This window comes from Lepidochelys kempii, chromosome 4, assembly GCF_965140285.1.
Source record: "Lepidochelys kempii isolate rLepKem1 chromosome 4, rLepKem1.hap1, whole genome shotgun sequence".
Classification (NCBI taxonomy): Eukaryota; Metazoa; Chordata; order Testudines; family Cheloniidae; genus Lepidochelys; species Lepidochelys kempii.
The window spans coordinates 71,443,112-71,462,298 of record NC_136383.1 but is presented as its reverse complement, the minus strand read 5'-3'; the positions used below and the strand labels follow the sequence as shown (position 1 = coordinate 71,462,298).

Sequence of the window (19,187 nt, the reverse complement as noted above, 5' to 3'; positions counted from 1 at the left end):
GGCGGCATCCGATGAAGTGAGCTCTAGCTCACGAAAGCTTATGCTCAAATACATTTGTTAGTCTCTAAGGTGCCACAAGTACTCCTTTTCATGTTGGCGGCAGTCACTTGAAATGAAATGGTGTTAGATTGTTATGCATAAAGGGTTTGAAATGGGCAATTAAGGGTAGCAGATAGTGTGTGTATTACAAATTGTTGTGATGAGCCATAAAGCTAGCATCCCTGTAAAGTCCATGGCTTTTGGTGTCTAGCAGAGTTATGAATTTAGGTTCTCAGGCTCACTTTTTGAAGGTGTTGGCAGGTTTCCCTTGAGGACAAGTACTGAAATATCAAAAATGGAGTGATCGCTTTGTGAAAAGCGTTCATCCACAGGTGACATGATGTTTTTGTCTTTTATTATTTTTCTGTGAGAGTTTATTAGAGAGCATAGCGATTGTCTGATTTCACCCACACAGTAGTTATTGGGACATTTGGTGCACTGGATGAAGTATAGCACATGTTGTGATAAGCATGTATAAGACCCATGAAGCTTGAAAGATGTGTTGTGGGGGCAGGTATTGATCATTGTAGCAATGGAGATAGGGCTGCATGTTTTGTATCTGCTGTTCTGGCGGAGTTTGGTGCCTGGTCTGTGGGGAACTTCCTTCTGATGATGAGCTTGGTGAGGCTGGGAGTTATTTGAAGGCCAGAAGAAGATTCCTTTCAGGACATGGTCCCATTCAAATATGGGTTGTACTTATTTGATGATGCCCTGTATGGGTTCCAGTGTGGGCTGACAGGTGACAACTAGAAGAGTGCAGTCAGTAGGGAGGCCACTCATCTGGTATTAAACTGGACAGTCCCCTTTTTGAGAGGTTTGTCCCCAATCCAGACCTGAGACAAAACCCAGACATCTCTGGTTTGGTCCAATATCGGATGGGGGATGCCACTCCACCCCTCCAGCACTTAAAAATAGTATCCCCTGTGCAACGTGACCTCACATGTGCCAGGGCGAGAGTGACGCGGCAGGGTGCTTTTAAAAATGGCTCCCTCTATGCGGGGTGACCTCACATGCACTATGTGTATGAGGGCATGCCAGTGGGGGTGGACGCAGGCTCAGGGCCGGATTAACTTTTTGTGTGCCCGGCACCAAACATATTTGTGGGTCCCCCTGGGGAATGAAGGGTCCAGGGGCAAGAGCACAGCAGGCATGGTGAATTTGATTTAAATCATGATTTAAATCACTAGTCAGGAAGACTCGATTTAATCATGGTTTTCTACATAAAGTGCATTCTTGTTAGTTGTTATAACCTTAATACATATTCTTCACAACTCACAGATAGATGTAGGTTTCATTTTTAGAAGGTACATACTCTACATTTTTAAACAGTGATTTATTTTGAAAACTTTTCAGATGAGTTTTACAGTTATATCAGAAAATGAATGATTGTTTGGTTATTTCATTTACCAAAGATAATTGAAGCAGATATTTATGAAGTCATTGGGAGGTGAACTATCTGCAATTCAACCGGTTAATCATTAATATTTGGAGGATTTTCTTGCCAGACTGTATTAGGAGGAGAACATCACCAGACAGACATTTACATTGTTTTATTTAACTACTACAACAACTTTAAGTATTCTGGATTTTTTTCTTCAGCAGCAAACATAATATTTTAACAAAAAAGCATATGTCCCTCACTTCTCACATTTATCTCCAGACTTCTTCTCCTTCTCCAGATCTATTCCACCCCCAACAATCTTCTATTCATTGAACTGTGGCTCAGCTCCTCCCCCCTGATCGGCAGCAGGGAGAGGGAGGGAGATGGGGAGGGGCGGGAAGGCAGCACGCTGCGGGAAGAGGCAGGGGAGGGGTGAGCTTGGCCGCTGGTGGAGCCTACAGGACCAAGCTTCTGCCCGCTGCCCCCGCAGGAGAGACCGATGGGCGGGGGGCAGAGAAGAGCGGGCAGGCCCAGGACCCTTTGTACCGTGGGCCCGGCACTATGGTAAATCCGGTACTGCGCAGGCTGTTCCTGGAAGTACCTGAATTTACAGTATTCCGGGAAGATGTGAATGACCACCTTAGTGGTCAGTGGGTTTCTTTTTCCTGTATTGAAGCAGGTTCTCCCGGGGTATTTGGATGGCTCTTTTCATGAAGAGATTCCAGGGAAATCTGCACAACATTTTGAAAGAGCAAGACTGGGAACTTAAATTCATAATTCAGCTAGACACAAAAAGCCATGGATTACAGGGACATTGTTGTATGGCTCGTTACAACAATTTGCAATATACCACACTGCCTGCTGTCCTTAATAGTCCACCGAAAACCCTTTATGCATAACAATGTAACCTCCAATTGCCCATTTAATTTCAAGTGACTGCCCCAACATGTGTTACCTCTTTTACTTAACAATCTGTTTCAACAGCTCTGTGAAGCTCAACAGACTGGAATACCTTCCACTGAAGGAAGTTGATCCAATAAAAGAAATTACCTCACCTACATTGTCTCTCACATATTCTGGGACCAACAGAGCTACAGCAATACCTCAGAGCAGCTGAAGGATGACGACTGAGGGGTGTGCACTGTGGTCCATCATCTGATGATCATATCACAAAGTAATACATAAAATGATAAAGATGGAGAATCACTGATAGTAGGCAGAAAAACTCTGAGGCAGAGAGAAAGTTTCAGGGAGGATGGTAGGAGCCAGGCTGGGCAGCAGGGACAGGAGGGGCCATACTTAAAGGGCTCGGTTACAAATTTGACAAAAAATATTTAAAAAAAGAAAAGAAAAGAAAAAAAATCAATAGATTAAGGAACAAATATATTCTGATGTAGAAATCACATCCCTACAGCACGGTTATGGAAAAAGTGTTTCATTCTTAAGGGTTAACCCTAACCTTGCCCTTAATGATTCAACTCAGAAAAGTCTGAACACGCACCAGGCCAGGTATGTCTTGTCTCCATGAAGTTGCATTGATTTAAATAAAGGTGCTAATTGAAACGGATTTCCTTAAGCCAGTGCAAAACCCAGTGTGGACTCCTATTTTAATTTAAGACTGACATGTTTCAATTTAACTTAAGTCAATTAAGAACAAGTTTACCCTACACCAAAATAAGCCACTCAAACCAAAATAAGGGTCCACACATTAGTTTGCACCAGTTTATTTAAACCAGTACAAGTTTATATATAGAAAAAGCCTTAGATTTTAGTCTTAAAATTATTACATTTTATGTCATCTTTGACAAAACTACTAAGAAGATTCCAACCTCAAAATATAAGTAATGAGATTATGTATTAATAATTGAAATAAAAATGGGATTTAAAAAAACCAAACGGTATCAAAATTTATTTCAGGAATCGTGCTCCAAAAATGGAATTTTTTTTTAAACTTGCTTTCTTCCAAAGCCACCTGAATACTGAATACTATTTAACCCTCCCTTAAAAAGCAAAACAACATAAAAAATTTGATTGTCGAAGTCAGTAGGGACAAAATCTGATTATCCTCTTCTCTCTCCCTTTACATACGTTTGCAAAGTAGCTGTAATTCTTTGAGAATTACAAACATGTCACTTATACCTAAGGACTAAGTTAGGAAAAAGGACAATTATTTATATAATAAATATATATATGATGTATGTGTTATGCATTATATAGAGCAGGGGTGGACAAACTATGGCCCGCGGGCTGGATCCAGCCCCTCAGGGCTTTGGATCCAGCCCGTAGGATTGCCGGCCCCTCGCCGCTCCGGGAAGCAGCTGGCACCATGGCCAATGGGAGCTTCAGGGGAGGTACTCACAGGCAAGAGCAGCGCGCAGAGCTCTCTGCCGCACCCCTTCCCCCTACCCTCCCTCCCGCCAGGGGCCACAGGGACGTGGTGCCAGCCGCTTCTGGGAGTGGCGAGGGGCTGGGGCCAGCCCTGGTGCATGCCGCTGCTACCCTGAAGCCGCTCCAGGTAAGTGGTGCCGGGCCGGAGCCCTAACCTCTCCTGCACCCCGCACCCCAATTCCCTGCCCTGAGTCCCCTGCCACACCCCAACCCCCTGCCCTGAGCCCCCTGCTGCACCTGGCACCCCAATCCCCCGCATCCCTCGTGCACCTCAACCCCCTGCCCTGAGCTGGCCGCACTCTGCACACCTCCTGATCCCCAGCCCCCTGCCCTGAGCCCTCTGCCGCACCCCAACCTCCTTCCCTGAACCCCCTCATACATCTCACACCCCTCCTCTGTCCCAACCCCTTGCCCTGGGCACCTTCCTGCTCACCGCACCCCCTCCAATACCCCACGCTCCCTCCTGCATCCTAACCCCCTGCCCTGCATGCAATTTCCCCACCCAGATGTGGCCCTCGGGCCAAAAAGTTTGCCCACCCCTGATATAGAGGATACATGATAGATGCAGGATAGACATTTTACAAAATGAATTTAGTGTGAATTCATAACTACAAGAAAGTTATGAAGGTATCCCACACAAATGTCCATAAAAGCTTTATACCACACCATTACTTATATGCCTCATATATTACAAGAAGATTTAGCTCTCTGTAAAACATTCCTGATTATTAAAAATTGAATTTATTTCTAACACTTTCTGCCTACAAAGGCAGGTGCTTTAGTTATTATAAATTCACCTATGCAGGGCTCAGAGGGAACTATAAAAACTTCTAACATGGATTATGGAATGTTTTTCAATGGTAAGTATTTCAGAACTTTGAAATCCATTATCTCAGGCCCTTCCAGGCCTAGGAGCAAGTGCCTGTTCTCACTGGGAAGCTGTGAATTTCCCCCTTTCCAATATTATACAGTTCCAAAGTTTAGCCTTACAGGGATGCAAGACATCAGAATATAAAGCCCTGACATTTTATGTCTAGAAAATCTGCCACTGGCCTAGTGCTGAATTTTGTCCACCAAGCAGATACATTTTGTTTCTTCAAAAAACATATAAAGGTGGTTTCAAAGGAAAGGTTTGTTTGTTTTTAAATTAAGGTTTTATTCCTGCTATTTTTAAAAAAACCTTAGAAATATCAGGAATAGCTAGTCTGGTTTCTCCCAGTTTTGCTGAAGAACCTCCTACACGTTTCCAAATACGGAGCTCTGTCATTTAATGTAGGAGGTTCAGAGTGAACTCAATGTTTAACAAAGATTCCCTACTCAAAAATGTTAGTAAAAACCAACCGACCAAAAATTATTATCAACAGCCTGATTAAATATTCTTTTGCCTCTCAACTGTTCAGATTTTACTTCCTTGATTGATTACTGATGTCAGCGTTTCTTTAATTCCCAAGTTATCATAGGTCCTACCTACACCAACCATTGTTGTAAACTCTCCCATGGTGATGCTACCAGTGATGCAGATCCACTGGTGCCATCAATAGGTGCACAAGCATAGACAAAGCATCAACATTAACAGATGTTTGTACCACTGTTTCATCTATATGTGCTCTGAGCAGGGTTAGCCAATACATTGGTAAAACCAGTGGTTCCCGGCCTATGCTAGCTCTTCCTTTGCCGCTACTCCTGTGGAGCTGCAGCAGTGGCAATAAAACAAGATTTTTTTAAAAAATGGTCAGTGTAGACAAAACCTATGACAACTTGAGAACTAGTGAAAAGCTGAGATTAGGAGCCCTTAGCTGATGTAAATCAGCGTAACTCCTTTGGATTCAAATGGAGCTGTGCCAATTTATACCAGCTGAGGATCTGGTCCCTTTTGTTTACGAAGGACATTAAGACCTTGGTTCAGCAAGGTATTTAAGCATTAGCCTAACTTTAAGCACAAGTGGTCCCAGTGACTTCAATGGAAGTCATAACATTTTTCTGAGTCGAGGCCTAAATGCAAAACACAATGTTAATGCACCATTAAAGTGTACAGTTAAAACAGAGGGATTCAGGAAATATAAAAAGTAAGGTACCTGCAGCAATCAGCTGTACCCTCTCTATGTCTGACATTTGGCAAAATAAGAAAATATATTAAAGCTATACCTATGAGAAACAATGGGAAGGAAATAGTCTATATATGCACACGATGTGGCCAAGTTGACGCTGCTTTTGAAATTTTTGCATTCTTTAGTTTTTGGATTTTAACATCCTATTAATGCACACTTTTCCATTGAAGATATCAGAATTGTGATGATTTTACTAACTTGGCATTGAATTCCTGTCATTGCTATTCTCCTGTGCGTCTGACAAAACAAGTTAACAAAGAAAACCCACTCTGGAAATTCTCTACAACCAAAAACTATTGTGCACAGGAGAGAGTGCAGGGGGAGAGAGAAGAGTGCCATTCAATAAGTAAATTACTTCCAATTGATTATTATAAATAAAGAATTGTTTTGAAAATTATTAAAGATGCATAAAAAATGCTGTTTCTTTCTCATAACTAGAAAAGAACATTATTAATGAATAAAAAATATACGCTAATAGGTGCCATTCATGACCTTTTATAATTCTGAATCTGGGATTTAGGAACACTGCCAACAGCAAGAACATCACCTTAATCTCAAGCAACTCAATGTTCTCTCATGTGGGGAATCAGAGCTCCATTCTTCACTACTAAGAGGGCAATGCAGTTAATATAGCACAAAGCACCTGAGCTGAGACTCAGGCTTTTCAGGCAACATTGTCTGGTAGCTGCATTTAACCAGTTCCAGATAGGGAAAAAGAGGAAATTCAAATATTAATATCTTTAGCTATTGTTTTCAGTTCAACGCAAAACAAAATTAATTTTGATTTAACTGAGCCTGTGAAAACTGTACTACTGTATGCACATGCAGTAAATCACTAACAATGATAGCATGTGTGAAGCATGCAGCTAAGAATGGTAGAGTTGTACATATATCTGACAGATTTATAAGCACACTTTACAAAATGTTCCTATGCTGGGACCAGGGCCTCTCAGAAGCCCTGGCTTCAGAAGCTTACATGATGTGTAATAGCTCCATTCTTGTGAGAAGCCCCAATCTGCCAGCCTGAAAGCAGGAGATCCCCAGCTCCTAAGGTTCACAGAGACTGGCTTCATAAGATGCTTGGAATATGGCCCTCTGCTAGTTTCTAGTCAAATGGTGTAAGATTATGTTTTGGTTGGTTGGTTTCCTCCCACCCCTAAAAGACATAGCAAATGCCATAAAAAAAAACCCCTCACTATGTTAAAGTTGCATGCTTAAACACACTGAAGAGAGTTAGGAAATATGATGCCACCTAGTTCTATATAATGCTTTTCAACTGTAGACCTCAAAGTGCTTCACAAAAGAAATAATATTGCCACCTCCTTTTTACAGATAGGGAAAATGGGGCACAGAGAGACAAGTGACTTGCTCAAGATCAACCAGCAGACCAGTGGCAGAAATGGGAATAGAACATAGGTCTTCTGAGTTCCAATCCAGCACACTATCCACTAGGATACATATTATATGTGTAAGAATAAAAGACTATAATTAAGAGTCTATATATTTTATATGACAATGCTAATTACATAGTCATGCTGTTTCTCAGGTAATAAAATACTAATTTTTCCTTATAATCTTAAATACACATATACCAGGGGTGGCCTAACTTTCTGACCCTCCAAGCTGCATACAATAATCTTCAGAAGCTCGAGAGCTGGGGCACTGCCTGCTGGGGCTCAAGGCATCAGCCATATGGGAAGAACTTTATGGGACTTGGGGCTTCAGTCCTGTTCCTGCTGAAACCCTGAGCCCCAGCAGGCATGCCCCACAGGACTGAAGCCCTGAGACCCCTCTCTCCGCTGGGCAGAAGCCCCTACCCCACCACCCTGCTGCAAGGCAGAGTGTCAAGATTCCCTCCCACCCCCACCAGGCTGGCAGATGGCGTGGGGGTGGGGGCGCTATGCGACCCTGTGAACCAGTTTGGCCACCCCTGACATATACTATTCTATCTTGTAGTACTAGGTCTGTTATGCCAGACAGTCCATGAAAGTCACCTATATAAAGTGGATAGTCAGTCATATTCACACAATATGAACAGTACTATGAATTCAGATTAAATACCAACAAACTTTTACTAAACAGGCCACCTAATTTTACAGTGATGTTAGCTTTTATTTAACTGGCTCAGCAAGTCCATGAATTGCACATAAAGATAGCTGTGATACCAGCTGAAAAGTCTAATATATGGCTGCTGACTAAATTATTAAAAAAAACATATCCTTTAGAGAAACATTTACATATTATATAAAAGTCTAAACCAGCTTCTCAGATGGTGTGATTACATTAAGAGTCAACAGGAATACAGTGGACCATTCTTTGACAGCACTACTGGTCTAATGGATGCAGGGAAGGAGTACTTGTGAAACATTCTGATTTTAGTAAGGCTTCTGACACAGGCCTTCACAGCATTCTTGTAAGCAAGCTAGGGAAATGTGGTCCAGATGAAATTACTATAAAGTGGATGCACAACTGGTTGAAAGATTATACTCCAACAATAGTTATCAATTATTCGCTGTTAAACTGGGAAGGCATATCTAGTGGAGTCCCACGGGGGGGTGGGGGTCAGTCCTGGGTCCAGTACTATTCTGCTCCTAATATTTTCCTACCTCATAGGGATGTTGTGAAAATTAATGTTTATTTATCATTTTAATAATGCTTTACATGCAAAAAGTCTAACCTGCTTTTAATACAATCATTTCATCCTTAAAATTAATTTCTAGGATTCATTCTTTACCAATATTCTCCTGTGAGATGGGGACAGGCAGAAGACAAGTATACTGTGTGCCAGACTGTTTAACAATACAAAAGGAGAACCACGTCAGCACTGGGTCCCCACATAGCCAGATGCCCCCCATATCTCCAAATTCAACTATTCAAAGAGAAAAAGGAGTATATGGGACAGCAGATCCCAGACTCCAAGAGTAGCTCATACTCACCTATGATCAGACAGGCCTTGTCCTTGCTATATACCAATCCAAGGGACAGACAGCATAGAAATGCCGTTGCGTCAAGATTTGGCAATACTAGCTCTGCATAGGAACTGCCATACCAAAAGCAGACCAAAGGTAATGTTGACTCTCACAGCTACCAGTACAAGATGCTTCAGAAGAACATGCAAAGATCCCATAATAATCATGTATACAACAACTTGCCTATAGAGGAAATTTCTTTCTAATCTCAGGTTTATGCACCTTATAAATGTTTATTTTATCTAATTTTTCTGTCTTAATACTTATTTTGCCCCTCATCACTGTAGCATGTGAAAGCTGTCCCTCCCTCCCCAGTATTTCTGGATTTAGCTGCATAATAACCCTGTGAGGTAGTGAAGTATTGTTATCTCCATTTTCAGATGAGGAATTGAGGCACAAAGAGATTAACAATTCGCCTGAAGTCAGAAAGGAAAAGGTAGAGCCCGTAACAAAACCCGATACTCCTGAATCCAAGTCCAGTGCCATAACCAAAAATTATCCTTGCTGTAGAAGCAAATATTTTTTATTCACACAAATGTCTAATCTTTTTCTGACTCTTACTAGGAATTTTGCCTCAACAACATCTTGTGGCAGTGTGTCTTTCAGATTAATTATGCATAGTATAAAACGAAGTGTTTTAAATTGAAAACTGATCAAAGAAAATAGACATCGAACTGACCCTCTCTATATCATTGATTATCTTATTTACATGTACATTAACATGCCACCTCTTGCTATTCTCTTCTCAAATCAGCTTCACTTTACATTGCCAATGAGCATTAGACCTGAAGATTTCAATACTAGGAAAACATTCTGAGAGAGTGAGAGCGAGCAAGAGAGCATGTATTTTATAATGCATATTATATATTTAAAATCATACATATGTATACACAGCATATACATTCCCATCTTGGTTCACATCTGAGGAAAGGAAGAACAGGGATGACGAGCGTGGGCAGGAAAGACTACAAACGTCTGGAAGCTTTGATGACATGCAGCTGGAGCCCATATGCCACCACGAAATAAAGAAAATTTCATGTAAAAATGTGTGGGTAAAATAGTTTTTCTTTCAATGAAATATAAGCAATGGTAAATGCAGTACTGTGTTTCAAAGAATCATGGGTGGCTCCAAAAAACATTAAGACAATGAAAAAATTAATATGGTTTACTGAATAGTAATAGTCAAATTTCGACTATAGTCAGAATTAAGATAGGATTTCCCTGTGAGGGTAAGATGAAAGACACTTCTTATGTCAAATTTAGCACTCCTCGATTAAAAGAAGAGAAGCAGTGAAAATACAAGTAGATAAGTACTTCATGCTCACTGGTTTGACAGTTACAGATAGAGCATAGTGCTGTGAGCTGTTTCAATTTATCTCTAACCAGATTATCCTTCTTAAAATTCCCAATGACAGAATGTGCTAATTAACCCAGACCTCCATACTAATGTGCTAACCAAACTCTTGGGAAAACCTGCCACAAATTCTATGCATAGAACAGAAATGTATGCATATAGACCAATGTTTTCCTTTTCATTACTATCCATTGAGATGTAGCTTGTGTTTTACTGAAAGATGAAAATGACTGTATAAATACCATCTTGTTTTTCTTGTACAGTTACACACAATCCATATAACAGAATAATAAATCCAATAAGCTAATTATTAAAATTATTTTAATATTCCCTCCCCCTCTTTTCTACAGATTCATTGTTAATAGCCTATGCATTACCTTTGTTACTGAAATCATCAATCATCACAATTTCTGCCAAGTATTTCCTTGGTGTCCTTTTTATTACACTGTGAACTGTCCTCATGAGTGTGGACCATCCTTCATTATGGAAGACAATGACAACACTGGAGGTGAGCAGGTTCTCATCATAATGCCAATACTTGCACCTGCAAAAGATTTTATTTTGTTATTGTAGATTTGCCCGTGTATCTCTTAATAGTGTGTGTGAATGAAGTTTTACTTAAAGTCTCTGCTTCTAGTTACAGATAAGCAGGATATCAAAAACAAAATATAGCGTTACTATTTCATAGATTCATAGGATTTTAAGGTCAGGAGAGACCATTATGGTTTCTGACCTTCTGCATAATACATTTATATTACTAATTTATAAAAAGCAGCAACCAGTTTGTAATGTTCCTGTAAACCACATTCTTACAAGTAAAAATAATAGTTTGTAAAATGTTTCCATTTGTGTCACATATTTAGGATAAAAAAACCTGCAAAATCTTGTAAATTACTATTATAAACATTAGGTGGACTGTTTCCCACTGTGTCCCAAAACCCTGGTTTATCAGTCCTTTCATATCTAAACACATTTTTAATCACACAGTTATTAAGTGACAGATGTGCAAAAGCTGCACACATATGCTCATTTGCCACTGCTGCATATAAAACTTTCTGCTCTATATAAAATCTGACAGAAAAGCATAGCTGCTTATGGAGAAGATTTTATCTTTACAAAAGAAAAGTTTTTATTAATTGGCAATCACTGGTGCATAAACTTTCAGCTATAATGAATGAAGGCTAAAAGTGCCTTGACATCCATTTCCCCCATGGCCAAAACAAAAATAAAGCATTGTACCCGATCTACTGAGGATACATCTTTCTGCCAAATTCTGTGTAGATATGAAATTTTTTAAAACAGATAAATCAACAATGAAGCTCAGACTGCCAATGACAAATTTCAGCCACAGTCCAACTTCAAAGGCTTCCTATTAAAAATTTTATCAAATAAGAGACCAAACAAGAACTGCACAGAAAATTCAAAGAGCATAAAAATGAACAGTATGAAATTTCACACTGATAGACCACCTACGTTTAGGGAGAAAACCCCCAAGAACTGGTGGCCACTTTAGAACGTAAACTATCTATGATGTTGCTACCAGGAGTCACCATAATAAAAAAGTAATATTCAAAATTCTGAGCTGAGTAACCTTTAAATGGTTGCCATTCCCTCACACATTAACAGAAATTCAGCGGCTAGGACCACAGGAGGTGGCACATCATATGACAACAGTATATCCATCTGGTAGTCCATACTTCTGACATAGGTCACACAACAGTGCAAAGTAAACTGCAAGGAACCCCCTAGTGGACAACTTTGGAATACCCTCTTCAGAGAAAATTTCTAATGAAGCAATGTGGGTTTATATCCAACCTAATGTAATGGTGGATGTTCTCATTATCCATATAAAAGATTTAAATATTTTAAAAATACTACTAAGTTTTTGGGCTCTAACATCTTGGGGCAATGAATTCCAGATGTGGGATGCTGCATAAAAGTATTTTCTTTTATCAGTTTGAAATGTGCTACCTTTTAACATAATTGAATATCCCCTTTGACTTACAGAATCATAGAATCATAGAATATCTATGGTTAAAAAAGGAAAACAGGATTTACCACAACTTTGCCCTTTATTATTTTTTATGCCGTATGTCCCCTCACCAAACTAAACACTTCCAATCCTTTCAGACTGTTCAGGTCTCTAAAACCCTTCTACTTCTACTAGATCATATGAGATATAGGGTGATGCAGTACATCAAAGTGCACGACAGAACTTTTAGTGCACGGTAACAGGATCCACACAGCCAGTCAGTGTGCTATCGAGTCACACCCTGGCTTGCTATGCACAAAATCATTGTGTTGACAAGTCATTAGAAACCAGCAATGTATTTAAGTAGTTCAAAATATTCCTTCCAATACATATTACGTGACATTTCTCAGCAGTGAATTTCATTTGCCACTGTACTGCCCATTTACCTAATTGCATTAGATCCCCCTGAATTTGCTTAGTCTCCTTACTTGTGACCAGCCTAGGCAAGTTGGGTCAGCTACAAATTTTATCACCTTACTGCTCACTCCCTGTAAGAACCTGCAGGATTGGAATATGGAACCATGGAGGTTCTGGGCTGATGCTTCCGCATGACCGCATCACTACTGGAAGAGTAGGCTGAGTTTCCGCTGCGGGACTGTATGAAGCTAGACACTGCAGAAAGAACTGTCCAGCAGTGCCTGAGTGGTGACACCCCCACACCAGTCTACTGATTGGCTCATGCTGGTATATAAATCAGGTGAGCTGTGTGAGCGACGACATAGAACACCTGCTTGCTTCCACTCTAGACCTTGCCGTGTTGTGGACCCTAGACTCTGGCTTCCGATCCTGGTTTGTCCCTGACTGCTACTTGCCCGCTGTTTGTAACCTGGTGCCTGAGCTTGACTCTCTGGCATCCTGACCTGGCTCAAACCTGACTGTGCTACTTGTCTCCCACCTGCAACTTGGTACCTGACCCTGACTGCCGGCTCAATTCCAACCCCACTATTTGTCTCCTGACTGCAACTTGGTAATTGACCAGTACACACAGGCCACCCACAGCCTGGCTCTGGCACTCCTTTTCCAGGTATCCTTTCCCAGAGAATCATAGGGTTAGAAGGGACCACAAGTGTCACCTGGTCTACCCCTCTGCCAAGATGCAGCATTTGTTGGGTCTAAGCCATCCAAGACAGATGGCTATCCAGCCTCCTTTTGAAAACCTCCCATGAAGGAGCTTTCACAATCCACCTGATGGTAATCAATACCACCAGTCCTACTACAGAAAATTGGAGGAACCTACTGTTAATCTATTGCCATGTTGAAAATTAACTCAGCTGTTAGCTACAAGAATGTCTACTGAACAGGAGAGATTCTGACCTTGTTTTCCAGCATTGTCTAACTTGGTGTTCTAGAAAAACAAAGAAAGACAGAGTAAGCTCACACCTTATTCCTCATTTTTATATTTCCCTGTATACTGTACCAGAGGTTATCTGTAAAGAATCCTGCATCTGATTGATAAACTGAACAACTACATTCGTCATGCCACTGGATGTTTCAAAAACAAAATTCAGAAGACAAGCAGACATGGAAATAGTTGGACCATTGTGGATGCCTATAGGCATTTGTACAAAAGGAGGGAAGAGTTTTGCTATTGTAAGGAGATGTGATTCAGTGCTATTCTGTATATCACCAAAGTAAAGTTGAAATCTGGTGGACACATACTAGTCTCACATTCTAGAAATCAGTTTTTAATTTGACTGCAAAATCTATTAAGATTGTCCCTAATGAAGCCTCTACTCTCTCAAATGAGCTTGAAATACCACTTCTGAAATCAGAAGAGCTCTTTAAGAATATGGATTAGAGACTGTATATTTTGTATCTTGATATTTTTATAGCTGGAGATAGAAAGAATAAAAGACAATCACTTCTGACTATCAGCTAAGGACATGCAAGTATCTGTGGACAGACTTTCAATTAATCGTACATTCAGACCACCGGTTTTTCACCCAAAGTCTGTGTCACAAAATTTTTTGACTGATTTCAAATAAGAATAACTCCAATTTGGAGCAGAAACCTTTTCTGGTATCCCTCCACTATGATGCGAGTTGTTGGCATTATATGTACTATACTGTGTGCAGGCTACATGCTTAGCTACTGTGTCCCTTTTAAGTTATTTATTGGAGGAAAGTTTTTCCACTACATATCTACTCAAGGCAGGTTACATATTCCAACTGTATTCTGTTTTAAATATGCATTTATCTGGATCAAGTTTGGAGTTTTAGTTATGCTTATTTGGAAATATTTCTACCACACTGTTATCATGCACTCTAATGTATCATGTTCCAAGACAGAATGGTAGCTGAAATCCATTCAAAAATTCAATTTAAAGGACACAGAAAATATCTGTATGTTTGCCTTATGAGAGAAGGTGGTATCTGATCTAGATTGTACTGCCAACTTTTGTCTTTTCAAAGTTTAAGCACTGTTATTGTGTTCTTCAAATAAGGAAAGACATTGATAATTAATACAGTTTAGAGATTGCATCCTGTTCCCAAAAAAGCCACATAACTCACCCGAAAAATGGGAGTGACAGCCTTATTTTAAAGCTAAAAAACAAATGTTCTGCTTGTTTCTTCCTTCCTGACGGTACAATTTTCAAAAGGAAAAAAAATCTAACAATAAATCATGTTCTATTCCTGTAATAGCTTAAAAAAAATTCTTAAAAATCTGGTTACAAAAGCAGACCATCATGAAACGTCTGTGAGCAATTTAACAGCATTTTGTGCTCTAGTATATTTAACAGACCTATCGTATTGACATAAAACCAACGAATGTCTAGACTTTTTTTTTATTCTACAAATCCAACCTAATCTCTGCAGATCTAACAGTTAGTAGACATTACACTTGTAGGTTTCAGAGTAACAGCTGTGTTAGTCTGTATTCGCAAAAAGAAAAGGAGGACTTGTGGCACCTTAAAGACTAACCAATTTATTTGAGCATAAGCTTTCATGAGCTACAGCTCACTTCATCGGATGCATACTGTGGAAACTGCAGAAGACATTATATACACAAAAAGAAAAGGAGTACTTGTGGCACCTTAGAGACTAACCAATTTATTTGAGCATGAGCTTTCGTGAGCTACAGCTCACTTCATCAGACTTTAAAGTCTGCTGCAGTTTCCACGGTAAACATCTGATGAAGTGAGCTGTAGCTCACGAAAGCTCATGCTCAAATAAATTGGTTAGTCTCTAAGGTGCCACAAGTACTCCTTTTCTTTTTGCGAATACAGACTAACACGGCTGTTCCTCTGAAACCTGTCATTATATACACAGAGACCATGAAACAATACCTCCTCCCACCCCACTCTCCTGCTGGTAATAGCTTATCTAAAGTGATCACTCTCCTTACAATGTGTATGATAATCAAGGTGGGCCATTTCCAGCACAAATCCAGGTTCTCTCACACACACACACCCCCCGTCCCCTTTCCAAAAACCACACACACAAACTCACTCTCCTGCTGGTAATAGCTTATCCAAAGTGACCACTCTCTTTACAATGTGTATGAAAATCAAGGTGGGCCATTTCCAGCACAAATCCAGGTTTTCTCACCCCCCACCCCCATACACACACAAACTCACTCTCCTGCTGGTAATAGCCCATCCAAACTGACCACTCTCCTTACAATGTGTATGATAATCAAGGTGGGCCATTTCCAGCATAAATCCAAGTTTAACCAGAACGTCGGGGGGGGGGGGGGGAGGGTGGCGGGGAGGGTAGGAAAAAACAAGGGGAAATAGGCTACCTTGCATAATGACTTAGCCACTCCCAGTCTCTATTTAAGCCTAAATTAATAGTATCCAATTTGCAAATGAATTCCAATTCAGCAGTTTCTCGCTGGAGTCTGGATTTGAAGTTTTTTTGTTTTAAGATAGCGACCTTCATGTCTGTAATTGCGTGACCAGAGAGATTGAAGTGTTCTCCGACTGGTTTATGAATGTTAATGTGAGAAAACCTGGATTTGTGCTGGAAATGGCCCACCTTGATTATCATACACATTGTAAAGAGAGTGGTCACTTTGGATGGGCTATTACCAGCAGGAAAGTGAGTTTGTGTGGGGAAGGGCGGAGGGTGAGAAAACCTGGATTTGTGCTGGAAATGGCCCAACTTGATTATCATACACATTGTAAGGAGAGTGATCACTTTAGATAAGCTATTACCAGCAGGAGAGTGGGGTGGGAGGAGGTACTGTTTCATGGTCTCTGTGTATATAATGTCTTCTGCAGTTTCCACAGTATGCATCCGATGAAGTGAGCTGTAGCTCATGAAAGCTTATGCTTAAATAAATTGGTTAGTCTCTAAGGTGCCACAAGTACTCCTTTTCTTTTTGCACTTGTAGGTTGAAAGTCATTTCTGGATAAATGTGCTATTTGTAAGCTGTAATACTACAACATCTATACGCCTAGTAAGATCTTACTCCTAGCCATTTCCTGATCTAATTTCTTGGACAGTCAGTGTGGTGACTCATCACCAACAAGCCTGTGAATGGCACTCAGAGTCTACAATAATCGATACATTCAGTCTACTCTCACAATTCTGCATTTGCCAATTGGAGTTTGAAACAATGTGTGCGTCTAATGGCTTCAAACGTATGCTATGAATTGCCAGTATCTGAGAAGCGTTAAATTAAACGATTTCCAATAGTTAAGTGCCAAATGGATTCTCCCTCCTCCTTTCTCTCCCAACACTAAATAAATCCTTTTCCTGGCTGCATTTATGTGGAACAGTGGTGACATCCAGTGGTAGACTAAATAAATACCAGGTACAAATTAATTCCAAGTAACAGCACAGAGTAAGTTTTGCCTATAGTTTAAACTGATTTTACATAATTTCACACTGAACTTAAAAATCATGACTGGCCAGACTAAAAAAAGAATAGATTAGAATTTGTTTTTATACAGCACCTTTCAGACTCCAAGTATGAAGTTAACACTGAGACAGATACAGGAAGATCAGGCACACCAGTAGCAATTTAAATTTGTCATGAAATTACAGATATCCCACCTCTCCCCACAGGAAAGGAAATCCTTTTGGGGCGGGGGAGGGGAAGGGACAAGATGAAGGGGGATTGATCATACCTGTTTTGTGAAGGAGAAGAAACATTTTATCCCACTGACATCACAGTGAAACTAACATGCGGCTAGTCAGTTTCTCTCTAGGTTTTCTTCACTAGTCTACCCCGAACATTTTGTCTAAAAGCAGAACAAGTAGAATCTTTCACTATGGTGCCTGATCTATCTGAAATGAATTGATGATCTCAGTTTCTGGCAGCAGGTCTTCACATCAGACAACAATGGGTACTGCTGAGTGACCATCCTTAACAGACACAAAAACTGAATTACTGTGGAAATAGATTTCAGAGTAGCAGCGTGTTAGTCTGTATCCGCAAAAAGAAAAGGAGGACTTGTGGCACCTTAGAGACTAACAAATTTATTTGAGCATAAGCTTTCGTGAGCTACAGCTCAATGCATCTGATGAAGTGAGCTATAGCTCACAAAAGCTTATGCTCAAATAAATTTGTTAGTCTCTAAGGTGCCACAAGTCCTCCTTTTCTTTTTGTGGAAATAGAGTTAATTTCTCACTCTGTTCAGTGTATGCATGCATTTCCCCTCCAGAAAACAGGCATTACCTTGGCAACATGGAAAAATGTGTATTCCCAATGAAGTACAATGTCTGTCCTGTGAATGCAGTGCTATCAATATGGCAACTTAATACCACTATCAATTCATAAAAATAATAAAGTCAGTATTCAGAAATGCATTCCCACCACATTAGCTATTGTCCCTTCTGATGACAGCGGCTAAAAATAATCACTATAGAGTTCCACAATATGTAACATTCATGGAACCCCTGCAACAATCTGAGGATTAGAACATATCATTTGAGTTAGTGCTCAAATCATTGCTCAGAAACTATAACTCACAAAGCAGTAGGGAAAAAAAATGTAGTGTAGGGAACAACCCTGAAGTGACAAAGAGACAAATTAGATAGCCTCATGGGTCTTTTCCATTTTTACAACTCTTGAATACCAAAAGCAGAAAGATACAGAATAGGTATTGTGGTCAAGTTAGAGTTCCCCCCCAACCTAAGAGGGAGAGAAACAATTATAATGGGCTATTTAATACTGGATATCTTAAGAGTAAAGTTTTCATCTATATTTTAGTTTTTTAATTCTTAAGAAATCTAGTATCATGGTCTCTCTTGCTTAAGAAATTATGTTTTATATTTCGACCATAACCTTATCTATTTATCTATACTGTAGTCATTTCGACCTATATTTTCGAAAAAAAAAGTGTCCACTCATTTAGGATACCCAACTTTAAATGTACAGGGCCCAATTTTCAGAGGTATTAAGCACTTACATTGACTTCTGTGGGAGTTGTAATGGCTAAAAAATTCAGGCTCAGTGGAGAACCAAAAATTAACTAACAGTTTTGAAAATAGAAAAGGAGTACTTGTGGCACCTTAGAGACTGCTTATGCTCAAATAAATTTGTTAGTCGCTAAGGTGCCACAAATACTCATTTTCTTTTTGCGAATCCAGACTAACACGGCTGCTACTCTGAAACCTGTCAGTTTTGAAAATGTAGGCCGTAAAAACTTAGCATTTACATTACTGAAACATATTCCAAATGTCATTTAGACATTAAAAGTAACTAATTTACTTCTAAAATTATATAAAGAAAAGATCAAACCAGTATTGAACCCTTCATAAATAAATTGCATTTTTAAGCTGAATTCCAATTTCAAAAGATTTGTGATTCATCATGCCACCTAGTGGTAGCCATTTTGTACTGCTCACTTTTCTGATCCTTTGCTCAAAAGTGGTATGCTACTGGTACAGTAGCTGCAATAAAGTCTTTTTTTAAAAGCACATTTCTTCATTCACAATCATCTTTTGCAGTCATGTCTGCTCATTAC

The 19,187-nt window shown here is 39.9% G+C and overlaps 1 protein-coding gene across 3 annotated transcripts in view; it reads right to left on the bottom strand.

Annotated features, from left to right (window-relative positions):
- GALNT7 (polypeptide N-acetylgalactosaminyltransferase 7) overlaps positions 1 to 19,187 on the bottom strand; it is a 111,809-nt gene that overhangs the window by 31,945 nt on the left and 60,677 nt on the right. For all 3 annotated transcript variants that reach the window (XM_073341645.2, XM_073341644.2, XM_073341646.1), the window contains one exon: positions 10,617 to 10,783. In XM_073341645.2, coding sequence (XP_073197746.1) covers positions 10,617 to 10,783 — 167 coding nt within the window. The remainder of the gene's footprint in view (positions 1 to 10,616; positions 10,784 to 19,187) is intronic.